A 17,636-nucleotide genomic window follows, 5' to 3' on the forward strand; every position below is an offset into this window, starting at 1 on the left:
GACAAACTTCTGGAGCGTCCGTCCAACTCTCTATTTACGTTATCAATTATGCTCACTGCGGATAAGCTGCTTTCAATGAGGGAGGAGTGCACGGATTCAGCATTGTCTCTGTGGGCTGCAGCAAATGGTTTATGTCATTGCTAACTGCGTGTCAGCGGGAGCCACAGCCAGACGTGTAGCATACAAGACGTCTGACCACAGGTTCAGCTTGTAAATGCTGCACTTTCACAGTTCCCTCATATGCCATAGAATGTGTTTGTGCTCCAAATTATAAGGTTAAAAAGTTCATGGAGTCAGACAGATTATCCAAGGCCACAGCTATGGAGGCATATTGGGCGAGCCAGGGGGAAAAATTTGAAACTACAACCACTACATTTGATTTTGTAAGATGTTTATTATTTATATAATGTATTGCTCCTTTCTGCCAGTTTTGCACTTGTGATACATTCTTTTTTTTCGAGCCATATAATGCTCATTTTTGCATTAAATTACATAATGAGTATTTGAACACATATTTTGATAATAACACATCATTCAACTACTTTTTTAAAATATAAATGGGAAAAAAAAGTTGGTTCTCACATGTTAAGACTTGCTGCATCACTTGGTATTACATAACAGTAAACTAAAAAACCATTGCCAACCAGTGCTGTTGGTTGAGCAAAACAAGCAATTTGAGGACTTAACTTTATGCTTTCAGGAGATACGATGGGTATTTTTTTAAAAAAATATTATTAATGACATTTCAGAGACAAAGTAATCAACAGATTAATTGAAAATGAATATAATCAGCCATGAATCCAAAGTCACACTATGCTTCAGTCCTTAAGCTTTGAGGCTACAGAAGTGATTAAACACAGCCAGTGAGATCCATATCAACTCATCCCTAAAACAGGAGCTCTGGCTTTCATTCTCCCTCCACACCACAGCTGGGATATTTCTGTGAGGTCCAACTAAAAAGTCAGCGCTCTAGAACGTAGCCAGGCTGCCATGCACCAGAGACAACCAACTATATTATTACAGGAGAACAGAAACAAAAATAGCATCAACGGACGCCATCCAGCGCACAAATCATGAGGACCAAGTGGAGTAAAGATCGCAATGTGAACTATTACAAACATTTGGATCCGTTGGCCTCAAGGTTTCCAGCCACTTCTTTTCAAACAGCCCAAAGGATGTATTATTTTAGAAGATCGAGTTACTAGACACAGCTAACCAAAACAACATATTTCATTTCTACTAACACTGACCTTGGACAAGAAACAGACACTGCCTCAGGAGTTACCTACTGATGTGCTGGTTGTTAAGGTTATAACATTCTGATGCTAAAAATGAAACCAAGTGGTTAATTAGCTGGTGGTACACAGATGAAATACATTATTGCAAACTTAGACTGGAGTCTCTTCTGACCTTCACACTTCAGTTTTACATTTTGTGCCACTGCTGAATTTCCACCTGGCACAAAATGAGCTCTTGTTAATATCAAAAAAGGGGAAACAAGGAGAGGCAGCGACTCCCCTCTCTTGACAGGAAGCAAGTGAACACCTGGGAAATGTAGCCCCAAATTTGGGTTGGGGTCGCATCATGCCTCTTTCAATGCTCTCAGACTCTTGCCATATTAAGTCAGCAAATTAATAATTCTGCATCAGTAGCCTCAGTCTTTTAGTGCCTGTATACAACGAAACATCATTTCAGATTTCTACATCTTTGAATTTAGTTGATTAAAATTGAAGTGAACTAAAGTGGTGAAAGTTAAACCAAAGCAGATTCCATACAGTGGGTGAATTTAATAGTGAGTTCAGGTTAAGGAAATACAGCCGAACATAAACCCTAGAATTGTTTTTCAGCATGAGCGTATAATAATCACCCTGTTTAAAAATGGTTTTACATTTTTTTTTGGTGAGGTGAACAAAACAGCCAATCTCTGTTCACCACATTTTTGTTTTTCACTTTTCTTTTCTTATTTTTGCCTATTTGCAGATAGTTTTCTTGTACTTTTTTTTTTTCTTGCTATTTTTTGGGCCCATATCTTGTCCCATTGCTTGTCGCCCTTGTCCCATGTTTTTGACAGAAACAGGCTAATTCACGAGGTATCGAGGTATCAAAGGGTTAAGGGCATTTTCTTAACACCCTACAGCTTGCTACTAAAACTTTGAGTCATGAGTGATCTAAAAGTGTCCCGCTCACCACCATGTGATAGAACCACATAATATCAATGGCTTGCATTGATTGAACCGTGGTCTCATGTGGTCGAGGTGCGGGGGCCTTTTCAGTGACAAATATACAACCTGACACTTGCCAAGACTTCTATATATACAGCCCGAAACCCATGCACTGCGACTCCCTTATTCACACAGCATGCACACACACACACACACAGTCAAGCACGTGAACACACACAGCAGCACGCAGCGCTGATAAAGGCCTGCCAAGGCCCCTGTGAGACAGCTAATATGCTTCCCACTGTGATCACACCCTGCTACAGAAGCAACACACATCAGGGTTTTAATCACCTTGTTTTACAATGAGTCGGAAAACGGCGAAAAGACAACAAGCTGTAAGTTACACCTCCTCCGCTCTCAAATTTATGACCGCTTTAAGTAACTTTTACTCAGCGGTGTCGGGAGGAGGCAGGGATAGCAGAGCGCAGACGTATCCTTGGCAGACGCTGTATTTATCTTTACCTAATATTTTTAGACGGTAAGTCTGGCTTTGGACACATTCTTGGTTTTTCAAGGCTGTATGGCAGAATTTACAGACTCCTCCATCCCCCTGCGGTCATGAACTCTCGATAAGTGAATCATTACTGCCGAAAGCAAAACCGATCAGCTGTTTCTTTAAAGCACACCACATGAGCGCTAGTTACAGAGCCTTTTCAGGCAGCCAATCTAAAGGCCGGCAGACCCGCACTGAGCGGAGTATCAATACACATCTGCAGAAGCTTGGCTGAGGGCTTGACAGAGTGCTAACCCTTTGCTGTTAAAGAGATTAATCAATAGATGCTTATTAAGACACTTTCTCACATGCAACAACATTAAGGATCGGACCCTGACCCCACGGTTCCTGAGCGCACGGATAACTCAAGGGCAAATGTTCCTGGCTTTAGCTACCGCAGAGGTGAGAGTGCCGGGGATCTAAAAGTATTATACTCTCTGGGGCTTAGTCGACTGATATCGAAGAGTGCACTCATCTAAAGATGAACCTTTTGCTTTCTTTAAATCTTCCATATCAGTGGAGATAAGCGCGAGAGGAGCCAGCGGAGGGACGGGGAGAGAAAGGGAAGATTGGCATGAACTCCTCGCAGTGTGGGATGTTTGATACAACACATTCTATCGGGGTCATTTTGGTCACGTCTCTTTAGATTAACAGCCAGCTCTCTATGTATACGCGTGACATATCATTTAGGGCATTTTACGCTGTGAATGTGTGCGCACTGGCAGGATTTGTCAGCGGAGGTAATGCACAGGAGAATATGGACGGGCTATGTGTGCATGTCAATGAAATATTCATGCAGAAGTACTCAGAACTCTGAAGAGGGTAGAGCACAAACAGCACCTCGGCAGACGAGAAAAAAGCCCCCAAGGAATAACAGCGAGGGAAAATAAGAGAGAGGGAGTGAATAAGAGACGAGGAGTGGGGGGGGGGGGGATACACAGAATTATATTTATAGCGATACCAAAAAAAATAAGATGAGAGAATGCAGAAAGCCATTTTAGGGAAAGGAAACAAGAAAATGAATTGTGGTCTGACGTGTTTGTTCACACGGATCAATACTAGCCCCTGACTCCTTTGATCATGCTACAGATGATATCAGTGTCCACCTACAGCGCCGCAGCACATGATGTAAAACCAGCAGCTATTTTACGGCCAGTGCTTCCCGCCGTGCCTCCTGGGTCTCTCTCTACCCTGGCAACGATGACTGACATGTTCTTGTAGTGGTTTGGAGCCGACCACGGTCCCGTCCGGATCGCTTCCCTCTAGACACCACAAACAGCCCCTCCTGTCTGTCTCTGGAAGGATGATGATGACGGTGATGAGGGCCCACAGAGCAGGCTACTTTATGCCAAACACCTCCAGATTTTGGGTTGGGTCCAGACCAAATGCCCTTGTTTTCACTCCTTCGAAAAAAAGGAGACAAGCGAGCTTTGGATGAGCTTAGCGTGGTTCTATCAGAGAACACGCATTAATCACCTCCAGCAGCTGAGAGTGCAGTGAATCAGAAGCACTGCATCTCTCCTGCACTGCTGCAACACCACAATTCAAGGAGGATTTAAATGAAAAATACGTGTCATTTCTTTTTCTTCAAGTAGGAAACAAAACAAAATCTAAGAAATAGTAACCTTAAAAAGTGTAAATGATGATTTAAAGTTATACATTTTTTTGCTCGATAATTATTATTAATGTAAAAAAAAAAGTTTTCCCCAATGGCTGGCATATTTCAGTAGATTCGTGCGTTGGTCTGCAGCCCACGATGTGAAAAAACAGCTGCTCATCTCCCAGAGAGTATCTTTTCTCAGAGGTTGATTTTACCACTCGGCCTGTTGCCAATTCTTGGAAACAGATTAAAGGCTTAAACACGTGCACAATCCCACTTTAAATTACAGCTGGAATACACCACTTTTTTTTTTTTAAATTGTATTACTATGAACAACCTGTCTGCTTCAGACAAAAATGCCCATGAAAGCAGTAACAATGAACCGTAATGGAAAAAGTTCTGAAACATAAAAGCAGAATCCATTTAAAATAAAAAATGAAAGTCATGTAAAGCAAATTGGGGGGAACCAGAGTGATAATTCTCTATAGGTTCAGCACAAGCTACCCTCGTCACATACAATTAGTAATGGGACCTATTCTTCAAATAAAAATAGAGATTACTGTCAGTTTTACATTACTTTTAGGATCTTACTTATCTAAATCTTCTGATTAATGATCATAAAAGAAATATTATTGCATAATATTTGATGTTTTAGCTGCTCGTCTCAAGACTAAAAGTAACTAATCTAATGACTAAAATTTGACTTCAAATAGGGATGGGTACTGAGAAGAAGTTCAAGCTGAGAACTGGTTCCACAATATCCATTTCATCAGAATTAGATTCCTTCAAATTTATCAGTTCCATTTCTTGATGTCTGCATGTTTTTTCTGACAGTTTTCAGTTTCAAAACAATGTCAAACTTATGGGTCAACACTGCTGGAAGCTTGCAGCAAGACTGAATCATAATGGAGAGGAATAAAAAGTCCAAAAATTGGCTTCATTTAGGAGAGGAAGATGAGAAAAGTGCTAGCGCTGGGCAATTTATCGATGCTATATTATTATGATGATATATGAAGACTATATATTGTCCTATTTTGGATAACATAATGTGTTGTATTTTTCTGGTTTTAAAGGCTTTATTGCAGTAAAGTGATTGAATTTTCTTACCAGACAGTTGCAGCTGTTCTGTTATCTGCCTTTACCCATGTGGTCATTACATATTTATTACTGATGATTATTTATTATTATCTCATTGTGTAAAGATTTTGTGAAAGCATTTATAGTCAATCCCACAACATGGTCACAATGTCAAAAATATCAGATTTTATTTTCTCGCTCAGACCTAAACAATACTTCTTGTAATGTTACTGTAAATAATAATGCATTTTTCCTCCTATCCTACACTACGTGTGTTTAGAATCAGAGAAAATAAAACAGTTGCAAAGACACTAAAAAACTTTTTTTTTTCATGCAGAATGTTTAACAGGGTAATAACAGAGTAGATGAAAAGCATGATTGATGATAGCACTGCCACCAATAAAATCTTATCAATTCCCAACCCTAAATTCAACTAATATAGATATTTTTCAAAGGATCAATATCAAATCCAGGTGCCACACTAACACTACCCTGTGTTGTACTAAAAGACTTTTGACTGCAGCACAGAGTAATACTCCTGGATCTGCCACCATTGTGTAAAAATATGTTAAAGTCAATTCAAACCCCACACACTGGGCTGGCTGCACTCAGCAGGTAATAACAAGTAGTCAGAATAATATGCAAATGATGCAAACAGGTCTGGTTGCTCAGCAAGAGCGAAAGCAGCAGCAGCTGTAGCACTTTATGAGAAGTTTGTAAGAAGTTTGTAGTTATGTAAGTGCGCAGTGTGTTTCTCTTTGCATGCAGTTTCCAGCAGTGAAGAGTCTCAGACGCTCAGCTACAATCAGCTGTGACTGTGCAACAAGCACCTCCCCGACCAAACAACGTGTTAGTGGCTGCCACATCATCTCAGTCAGCCTCGGCTATCAGGTTACGTTTTAACCAAACACTTCCCATCCCCACTCTCCCAGCATCCTCTCTGTCACTCCCTCTACTCCTCTCATGGCTCTTTCACTGCCTCCCCACGTCTATCTCCCATCTTCACTTTATCCCCCTGTCTCTTCCACAATCTGTCCCTCGTCTCTCCTGGACAAGCGGGGCGTCTTCCTGTTAGAGCGCAGCCTGAGACAGGTGTCGGCTACAATCTCAGCTGCTGCTCTCTGCAGAGAGGAGGAGCTTCTGCTGCATTGAAACCGTTCCACCACATAGTTCCCAAGGTCAACAGAGCTGTCAGGCCCAGATTCAAACTCCTCGACTCCCGATTCCTCCCGTGGACGATAAGGAAAACAGTCAGAAGTGTTAATCGAGGCCATTCAAGGCTTTATAGTGTGAGCAATTCACTCGGAAATTTGCCAAAAAATTAATATGTGCAATGTGGGGTTGACAGATTATCAGCCTGGCAGACTATTGGGGGCGATATTTGGCATTTTGCCAATTATCTGTATCTGCGTTTTATCTTTATGATCGGCAATAAAATAAATTAATTAGAAAGTCCAGAGTTTCAGTGTGGGAGGAACTTTTACTTTGTAAAACCTCAGGGAGCTACTTTTATTTACTCATTTTTATTTAAATTGTATATAAATCAATTTAAATTGCTGTATATGAAGTTTCACTTTGATTAAACATTTGCTAGAGGAATTTAAACAAAGTTTTGTGTTGGAGTTTGTTATATTCTAAATTCTAAATATTGACAGAAAGATTTACATTTTTATTGAAAATGTATATTGATTCCAAATATCCAGTATTGGTCTTATTAATACTACTAATGATTGGTATCCAAAACAAGCCCCTAGTGCAATTAAGAAAAATAATGTGGGAAGCACAGTAAGTGAAGACCAGAAACGCCTTCACAGAAATGTCATTTTAAACTAAAGGGCTTTTAATTTGAAATGAGGGATACAGGAAGTGGGGACACTAACCTCAGTGACAGCACCTTCATCACACAGTCACGCACAAACGACTTTGGCTTGCAAAAACAGTAAGGATACAATAGCTGACTACATGGATAAAACTGAAGCGCATTCATTTTTATTTTGGCGGAGACAAGAGGAAGAACCCGGCGAAGGATATTCACGAGCAGGGTCCGACATTAAAAAGTGCTAAATGCGATTATATTTTTTGTTTGGCGAGAAAATCTCAGAGGGTCAACTGCCACTCTGGAGAGTTACTATTTGTGGCAAAAAAGTCATGTAATTAAATTTTGTTTAAAGTCTCTGTTATGATTTGGTGTCATTTAAGGGTGCAGAGCTCTGCTGCTCCTAAGTTTCTCCCATATCACACACACTCACACACACCTGCTGCCCCACTTTCTGCACTGGACATCAACCTTAACTCTCGTGGTCTGTCTGCTACTAGCTAACATTGTATCCATATTTATGAAGATTATAAAATAATAACACGGCTGCTCTATAATTTGAACCATGATGGCAGACTTTATATTGCCTCTTACCCTTCACAATAAAAGCCTTAGACATAAGCAGTGCATCACAGCTTACCAGAGGGAATGTATTCTCATGCTGAGGCTGTGGTGATGACTTGTTCAATATATTTGAATAATTTTGCCTCAGATTTTGCTCTTGCCTCTTGTTCAGATTCGCCTTCAACATAATACACTATTATCGAAATGAAATGTACTGAAACAAATGTGTATATACATCAAAAAAGGAGAAGATTGAAAAAAGAAAAACTGAATGCAGGGGCGCCTGGTGGCTCAGTGGATAGAGCAGTGCCCCATGTGCAGCGACTGCGTCCTCACAGCAGCGGTCGTGGGTTCAAAACCAACCTCAGCCCCCTGCTGCATGCCTCCCCCTCTCTCCCCCCTTCATGCTCACAATGTTCTGTCAATTAAAGGCAATAAAAGCCCCCCAAAAAATATATATCTTTAAAAAACTGTATTGCAGAACCAATAGTTTAATCAACTTCGTTTCGGAACATTTTCAAACTGTGCTAATTTTCTTTGAGTGCCCATAAAAAGTTTTTCATTTTAGAGCACATGTGCTCCTTGGGGGAAAAAAAAAAAAGTTAGCATAGAGCCGCGCCGTTGTGCTGGATTTACTGACACACTCTTACATACAGTTCATTTTCATCTTTCTTGTTTATGCTAATATTCTTTTATTTGCTTGTTAAGTTGTTTTTCTTGGCATTTGCAAGGCGCTGCATTATTGCAAGGTTTGTTCCTCATAAACATTTTATAGACGCAATAGTAAAAGGCAAAAAGAAAAGCGACAAAGCCCGATCCGCGGCTTTAATTAGAGGTGGCATTTGGATCTGGGTTAGTGTATTTGAACGTGACGCAGTTGTCATTGAGGAAACGGCTCAGCTCAGAGGTGGCGAGATCAGGAGAGAAATGAAGGGAGCATGAGGGGAGATATTTGGGAGATTTGTCGGGCAGTCTACAAGGGGGGTGTCGGTATGTGCATACTTCCCCTGATATATCTGTTTATTTGCACAGCACATCTAAACAAAAGAGCGAACAGGGAGGCCACTTCAGCCTGACAAAGGTCACATTTCCTAACGCAGGAAAACTGCTTCCTGTCCAGAGAGGGCTCGGCTGTCGGATTTAGTTCACCAAGTAATGAGTGAGGAATAGACTTATTTGTACTGATCTAATCACAACAGTTTCTCAAGTGAACGCAGAAAAAAAATGTCATTCTTTGACGCTCAAAGCTCCAGTTGGTTTGATACGTTCTGGATGTTTTTCAGGTAAAACCTTAAGTCTTAGTTTATCTCTGTCGACCAATTTAAAAATCAAACTTCGTTAGTACCTGCGAGCTCCAAAAACCGCCGCGCTTTGATAAATGCTGCAAACAAAACAAAGCCTTTAACCATTCTCCACTTAAAGGAACAAAAGCACCCCTGCCTACACGGAAGCAAACAGCACTCCAAATAAATTGCAGTAAGCAAAGTGCTACCATTAATCAACTGTGCTCTTAGTTCAGAATTAGTGGTCGGCTGTAACTTGTCAAGGGCCTTTGCATTTAGCGTTTGCTTTTACACTCCGAGAGGCAGACCTCAAGTTTCCAAGAATAAAACAGTCTATTAATCTAGCAGTCAATCTGTGCACCTGCAGAGAGAGAGAGAGGGGGAACGTGTGGGGAAAGTTATCAACCCCTCGACTGTTTGAAGTGCTATTTCATCTACAAGAGAGGCGCAGATGAATACTAAGGGAGGTTTCTCAAAGTCCCCGTCGAAGCACAAGATCTATGTTTGAATAACTTTGAATACAATGCAAATAATATCCCTAAAGAGCGCAGGGAAAGGCAAAAGATTTATGTGGAGGTGGTAACAACACAAGACAGGTGAGGCTCTAATGTGGCGAACACGGGGACGGCGTTTCTCAAATGTGGGTTCTGGGGACCAATAAGGGTGGTTTTCTTTGCCATCAGTAATTCAGTAATAACAGCGAGATCTTACAGTGCAGACAGAGTGGCTGTGGACTATATAAAAAGTAGTCTGATCCTCACCAGGAACAAGAAGAGAACTACACACTATCATTTTAGTTTATAAATGTCTCCCACTAAAGCTGCCACATTCAAAACTGTTCATCAGAGCAGATCCCAGAACTGCTTAACTCTTGATACCTCACAAGTGAATCTGGGAAGGTCGCCTTTATATTTTCTGTCCACCAAATAAAAAGAATGAATTACATATAACATCACACACCATTGGATGAATTTAAACTTTTCATTCTGGACCACTCTGGAAATATCTGTTATTGTTTCTGCTATTTGAATGTGAAGTTTCCTTGCAAAACAGATTGTGATCTCAATGAGATTGCTCAGTTAAATTATAGAAATATTAATCTACAATTTCAATAAATCTGATTGAGGTGTCATCTTTTGAATGTCTTTTTTTAAATGACCAATAACCCAAAACTCTATTATATTCCTAAAAAATGATATAATACACAAAAATCAGTAGATTGTCACATTCAAAAGGCTGGAAGCTGCAAACATGGCATTGGCTTTTTTCATATATAATGACTTAAACAACTAATCAATGGAGAGAGTTGTTACCAATTTATTTCCTGTCAATGGACTTCCTGTCAATTAAATCACTAATTGCTTTACATTGTATAGAAAGGCATTTAATTATGAAACTAAATTAGATTTAGTCCTTAATATAATTATTTGTAGCTCTTTGATTTTGTATAATACAAAATAAAACAAAATGCCACTGTGATAACCTGAACTTTTGCTTAGTCAATTAAAGTTATCCATTTAGTTTAGTTTTTCTATGCTTTCTGAATGTGAGGCATCTGAGGTGAATTTAGCATCAGTATTGTGGTATTTGAACCTATGTTGTAGATTTCATGGAAGCTGCAGGGGACACATCCCTCTCTACATTTAGAACATGTGCATTTGTCTCCCTCAATAAAAAGCAGCTGAGGGGTTTTATTTTGACCAAATTTAAGGTATTTAGACCATAAATTAATACAGAAGCGGCACAAATTAGTGCAGAAAATTCACCAAAATGCAGTATTTGAAACTTAAATCTTCTTGCGGAGGACCCTAGAATCCTCCATTTCACATATGTCCCCCACAGCTTTTTTTTTTTTTAAAAGGTACACCCTTGCTTATGGGTGTCATTGTACTATAATATTTTTCTGGAATAATATTAAGTAAGCTGCAGTTTATTGATTCATTTCATTTGTGTGGCATCCTTCTAAACCTCACTTGACCTGAAAAAAAAAAAGATTACTAATGAAATGTGTCAAAACTCTTGAACCTTGTGGAATCAATTTATAACACTTAATGCATTTAGGTCCCATAACTGGGGTTTAAGGATCTCCGGGGGCCCTTTAGAGAGCTCTAAGCCCCCCAAGAAAAATCCCATCCACTAGACAGTATCCCCATTTTAGTAAAAAAAAAAGAACACGAAACTTTGGACTTGTCATCATTATATATTCCTAAACAGTTGATATAGTGACCTGTGGTTGGGCTCCCTGGGACACACACTGTCCTTCTAATTCAGGTAGGAGGTAAGGTGGGCAGTGCAACGTACTTACAGGGACACGGTCCTGTTAGGTAAGAAGCTGGGTGGAAGGGTGTCCATCAGGTCCACATCATCACACACGACTTTGACTCGGACGTGCTGCCTGCTCAGCTCCTTGGACCTCTCCGCCGAGCAGTGACAGCTGTCAACGATCAGATCCGGACAGTTTCTGTTACTCAGGCTCGACTCCCACAGCCCGACTATTACGCACAGCAAAGTCAGCACTCTCATGGTGGACTGAGATTCTTTTATAGATACTTTCAAGTTATATCCTCCCAGCTTTTGGGACAAATCGGGACCATTTCACATCGCCTTCCGTCAAGCACAGCCTGTGATCGAGCTGCAGTCCAAACCTCATGCCCCGCCGGTCACCTGCTGCGTGCCCAACAGCTGGAAACTTTCTTTTCAAACCCGACAGGAAAGTAAATCACCAGAGGTGTGAAACGGTGAATCTTTGCCATTCTGTGTCATAATAAGTCCTCCAAAGTGTTTGCTGTGCGGTGACATGCGGGAAAACTTCCAACGGCGCGCTTTCAAAGTCCGGACAAACTTTCCTGCGACACATCCTTTCCAAGCTGCAGCATGTGTGAATGAAAAATGTGCTCGAGGTGGTAAAATCGTACCTAATTATCCACTAATGATCCGTCTTCTGTTTGTGCTCCTGCATGCCGCGCAGCTATTCACTCTTATCATCCACTTCTTGCGCCCTAACTTGTTGCGCAGTGTCCAGAAAGTCCCTCCCCGCCGAGTCCTGTCAGACTCCAGCGTGGGCTCCCATACCCCAAACAGACACACGAGGCCACAGACACACATTTCACAACATCTGAAATCAATAAACCACAAAACACAACCCTGTTTCCTCTCATTCCTTTCACATAAGTTCCTATGGAGCAAAAGTGAAAGCAAATATCTGATCCAGGTCTCAGGATGAAATAACAATGGAATGAATCTATTTCTCCACTGTGCCACTCCCAAGGGTCCCCGGAGGTCCCTGGGCCCCACTTTGCAGCAGTGCGCACCGCATGTGTCAGGCATGATTTCTCAGACACAAACATTTACACCGCCCCGATGAAAAGTGTCGCTGTTTGTTTTATTCTCTTCATTTACTCGGGCACAGCTGCAGGAGGAACTGTTTGTATCCACTTTCTGCAGCCTGTACACAAACTGAAAATGATCTAAACCTCAAATCACCTCTGAATCACTGTGATACTCCAAAACTGTTTCATAACAAGTCTACAGTGGTTATCTCCCTGCTGTAAATATTTCTATTATAATACCTTCTACTTTATTGTGAGAAAAATCCATACACTAATGTTTATTTCCAAAAGCTTTACTGCAGGCATGTCCAAAGCGCAGGGTCGATCAGGGCCTGCGGACTGATTTTAAATGGCACGTGGCTTGTTTTTCAAATATACTATATGTGCCACACAATATTGTTTAATCGGTTAAGTTTACTTGCATTTTTTTTCTTTGGCAGGACTATCACACAGTATGTAGACAATGCACCAATAAACAACTACGCAGGTGGGACTAATATTTTTTCACAAACAGAAGGTGAACACGCAAATGAACGATTACGCAGTTGCAGACAGAAATGCTACAGAAAATAAGCATAAAGTCATAAAGCCGACAGCCAGGGCCAGCGCTCTCAGGAGCAGTGGAACGTTGAAATACTTTTTCCCTCAAAGATGAAATAGTTATGGTTGTCTTATTTGTATGTGATTTTTTTTTCTACTCCCGATGATGTGAGGAGCAGCTGGCCCCCAGTTATTTTGACGTTATCTAGTTTGGCCCTTAATCATAAAAATTTGGACACCCCTGCTTTACTAGATAAATTACCGCGATACATATCCAGTTTAAAGATATATTACTCTAGTAGCTATAGGTCATCAGAACGATCTTTTCATGCTCCTGACCACCCAAACAGAGCTGTGTAAGCTCTCCGCCTTTGCTTTTCAAGCCAATTGCAAATTTGGGATGAGCTACAATGCACACTGAACCTTTACCCTCTCTAGACATGTTTTAAAATCAATTTGTACAGACCATTGTTATCGCATCTAACAAGTGCCATTATGTCCTTTGATTCTTTTTAGCCACTGACTTCAGTGAAAGTGGAGGAGACACAGGCGGTCTCGCCGCCATAGTTCCAAATATGGTCACTTCTGGCTCTAAAAAAACAAGACGGCAACAGCCGAAATGCCTAACTCAAGGCTTTCAAACAGCAGTCCACAAAACAATGGGTGTTGTTAGGTAGCTACATGCATTATTTTATACAGTCTTTGGTCTTGGTATGTTTTTTGTGAAACTGTCTGTCCTCATCTGTACGTTTTTTAAATTTTTTTAAATTGGCTGCCCATCTTGACCTTGAACTTGGCAGAAGAGATATTGTATTCTCAATGGGACCTTTCTGGTTAAATAGAGGATACATGATGAATAATGCAGAATCCTAAAATCGTTCTTTTTTGCCAAGTGTCCTTCAGAAGAAAGTCTTTTTTTTCTCTTTTTTTACAGCGTCATGTTAATATACCAAGAGCCATATTGCTCCACTTTGATTAGCTGCAATGAGAAGCTGCTGCGGGCATCGGGCGCTTTACGAGCAAAGGACACACTTGTAAACCTGACATTCACTTTGAACGATGGCAATAAATAAAGAATATGAGTTGGAAAGTGACCAGGTTGACACAGTAACACAAGGCCGGACTCGTGGGGGGTGATTAATGGCTCGCTTCTTTAGAGCTGAACTTGAAATATTAGAAAAATGGTCGAAAAAGAAAGAGATAAGAGTGCTTTAATGGTCTAAGAAGTGTCTTTTTCCTTTTGCAGTGTCTGAGAAAGTAAGTGTGATTTGGAAATAAACACGTCTGCCTATGATACATGATGATAGAGAGGTATAACTACAGGTGGAAATGCAGTTTCAGCTTTGTTACACCACTGTGTGCCAATAAAAACCATTTCAGCCCCAGCACTCTTGACATAAAAAAGCGAAGAATGACGCCCAGAAGTGACACTTGTTACTATAACAGGATGGAGGTTTCGAACAACAGCGTGTTCAGTGACATCAGTCATGTATGCTGATGGTGAATCCTGTGTATAAAGTGTCTTGCCCCGGGGAGACAGAAGCTGAGACAGCTGGCTGGTTGGGCTCCCCGGGGCCAGGGAGAGGTGCTTCCCCTGCATGTGTGTGTGTGTGTGCGCTGCACCCCGCGCCAAAATTCCTCCCTCATTATCCACATTGTCTCCAACGCAGGCCTGAGAGCACAAAGAAGGATTTGAGGCCGCTCCCACCGTGTTCCCTATTCTCCTCTCTGACAGGCAAACATGGACTCCGTTCTCCCCACAGGAGCAGGAGAGAACACATCCCTCACCTCTGTGTTTATCCACATATGGAGGCCTTATTCCCTCCTTATTGTGCTCCCATGACGCCCTCTCGGACTGTCACTCACGCTTGTTTACACAGATGTATATTTACCTCGTGAGTGTAAGTGCAGAGGAGGATCTTCCCGCCAGCTGACCCCCGGGAAGCCATAGAAAAGCCACCCGGCGTAGCTGACATTACCATTTGAAGTGATCCATCTTTAATGGAGCCTGCAGAAACATTTCCTTGGACGAGCGCCATGGCTGTTCACTGAGCTACTTGTATGCTCTTAATGGAAAACAGAACCATGAACACGAGCCCGTTCTATAAAGGTTTTCTTTCTGGCAGCGGCTGTATTTTCACACCGGCGGCCTGTTTTGAAAGGGATCACTAATCAGCACAAACAACATTATTTAAACTATAAAATACTTTACAGTTTAGCGTAAACGTTAAAAACGACTCCAGATCGTGGCGTAAACTCAAGATCAAGACTCATTAGCGCACAATGCAGCGATGGAGGCAATTGTATGGGAGCAATGCAAACAGTGAGCCTCCTCAGAGCATGTTCTCGTGTTTTCCCTCTCTCACATTAGTGTTCACGGCTCTCCATTATTACGTGGTGACAGAGATGAATAGGCCATGGCCGGCGGCAATCACAGTCCTCACTAAATATTTACCTGCTCCACTTGAAGGGGCCAGGCTACAGCAGGATGACAGACTCTCATTACTACTCCATGACTTTTGGGATAAAGGCCGGCGGCATTTTGAGCTTCTTCTGGTTTTATGGACCGTGTTGTTGGTGTAGTGTAAAAGAGGGTGATGTTTTGGCTTTTAGCAAATGTGACAGGTGGTTTGTAGTTTCATAGCACGGTCATTAATAGTGGTGTTATCTGTAGGGTGTGAAGCCGTAAAAAGAGGCCAGAACGCTCCCTCGGTGTTTCAGCCTGAAGACAGTCAGCTGAGGTTCAAATACATGGACACGTTGTTTCTATACCTGAACTTAGGAAGCTTTTCTATTTTTTGTGTTTTTTATGTATTTGCAGGGGAAGTAAAGACACACTTTTTTATTGTAATTTAAATGCAAAGCTGAAATTACTTTTTAAAACCAAATGTGTGTTTGTACAGTATTTACATATCATTGGTATTAGATACTAAGTCCCTTTATTTCATATTATTATTTCATATTTAAAAAATAGTTTAAAATAAAATGCCAAAAAGGTTGTTATTTTCACCAAACTCTACAGTGCTCTTCAGCTGTAGGTGCATTTTACCAGCACATTGTTTTGGTTTTAAGGCCCACTACTTTTGTTTTAGTCTCACTGTTCTCATCAGTGTCAATTATGGATGCACTAGGCAGCTGTTATTAACAAAAAAAATTTTCTACCCTACCCACCCAGCATAGTGAAGCATTTAGCAACTACGTAATGAAGTATTTCCCCTCAGGAGTTGGTGGAGACCAAAACAAGAGCTAAAAAGAGAGTGAATATTGGACTTCATTCTCCAAGGGATTAAAAACATGAATTCAGTTCTGATGTAATGCTGCTATGTGTCCTTTAGATATGTAAATGGCAACTGTTTGCTTAAATGTGCATCATATTATGTGTTGAAGATGATAATTCCTCAGTGTTATGTTTATTGAACTGCCCCCAAGCAGACAAAAAATAAATTACCACAGCTTAAAAGATCCCGAAAAAGTATCGAAATCAATGTTTAATTTGTGCAAAACTCCCGAACACAATACTGAGGACATGACCTGTATCATAAAAGCCTGTATTCAATGAGGTGGGCATCTTTCTTTCCTGTTTTACTTCCTTTGCCTTGTCTAAAGCACTTGGTCAGCATTTCGCATGCACACCAACAACTTGCTGCTTCTTACACATAAAATAAAGTAATTTAACTGTTTGTGTAGATTATTGTTCATTCTTAGCAACCTCAGCTGTGAAAAGTGAGACACGTTCATATCTAAATCCCTGAAGGTCATGAAGGTTATTTTTGTTTTATTAGTCAGAAATAAGTTGTCCAGACATTAAATCAGAATATTCACTCAATCTTTTTTTTCCCCCAACTATTAACATGTGCTGGTTGAAGTTTGATGAAATGCGAGTGGGCACTGGGCACCTGTGACATGTATTGTTTTGACACACTGAACACCAACATGAGCCCATGGCTTTTAACCAGCTTAGAGCCCAGAGGATTTTGGTCAAGAAAAGTCAAGTCAAATCAAGTCAGATATATTTATAAAGCACTTTTTAAAACATCTTTCTAGAACAAAGGAAGAGGAGATGTAGGAGGTGACTTAGACTCTGAGGTCAGCATGACAATTTAATCCCAAGAAACAGAATTCCCTGCAATACACGACTAATCACGAGAGATGGGAAAAAGACACCTACAAAGTATATGTTTCACTGCAGAAAAAAGCCAGTTCTTTACTAAAGTCCTTTACATCCTCAAAACTCAGCAGAAACACAGTAAGTCTCATTTGGCCCTCCAAATTCATCTATTGTAGACGAGGTTAATCAACCACCCAAACAGGACTGAGAACAACTGGACTGAGACAATAACAGGGACAAGGAAAGAGACTGAGCCTTTTGGTATTCTACAAGGTGTTGGCACGTTTCAGAAAGAGGGCGAGTGGCAAAGAGAAGGAAAGAGAAGGTGGAAAGTGGACTATTGCACTCATTGTTTCCGTAATTTATTAATAACTTATTGGAATGTTGCTTTGTCACTTTCTGACCCATCCAAATCTGTAAAAAGCTCACCAATCCGTTGTGGGTCGACTTGCGCATCACTAGTTGATTAACATAAATGGCATTCTTTTGCCTTAATATTTAACACCACCAAATAATGCACCGAAGCAGTCAGTTTGGAAACTCATAAGTTATGTGTGCATATTTTTACTTGTTGCATTAGGTATTTCTTGAATAATGTGTTTTG

General features: G+C 40.8%; 1 protein-coding gene across 2 annotated transcripts in view; it reads right to left on the reverse strand.

Annotated features, from left to right (window-relative positions):
• Positions 1 to 17,636, reverse strand: part of adgra1b (adhesion G protein-coupled receptor A1b) — a 266,720-nt gene that overhangs the window by 205,392 nt on the left and 43,692 nt on the right. Inside the window, exon 1 of one of the 2 annotated variants that reach the window (XM_042501884.2) lies at positions 11,361 to 12,150. The exons of the other annotated variant lie outside the window; for it this stretch is intronic. Within the exon in view, the coding sequence (XP_042357818.2) occupies positions 11,361 to 11,578 (218 nt within the window). The 5' untranslated portion in view covers positions 11,579 to 12,150. Of the gene's footprint in view, positions 1 to 11,360; positions 12,151 to 17,636 lie in introns of those variants that run through there. 2 annotated transcript variants of the gene reach the window in all.

Source organism: Plectropomus leopardus, chromosome 13 (genome assembly GCF_026936395.1).
Source record: "Plectropomus leopardus strain MGB_pleo_1.0 chromosome 13, ASM2693639v1, whole genome shotgun sequence".
Lineage (NCBI taxonomy): Eukaryota > Metazoa > Chordata > Actinopteri > Perciformes > Serranidae > Plectropomus > Plectropomus leopardus.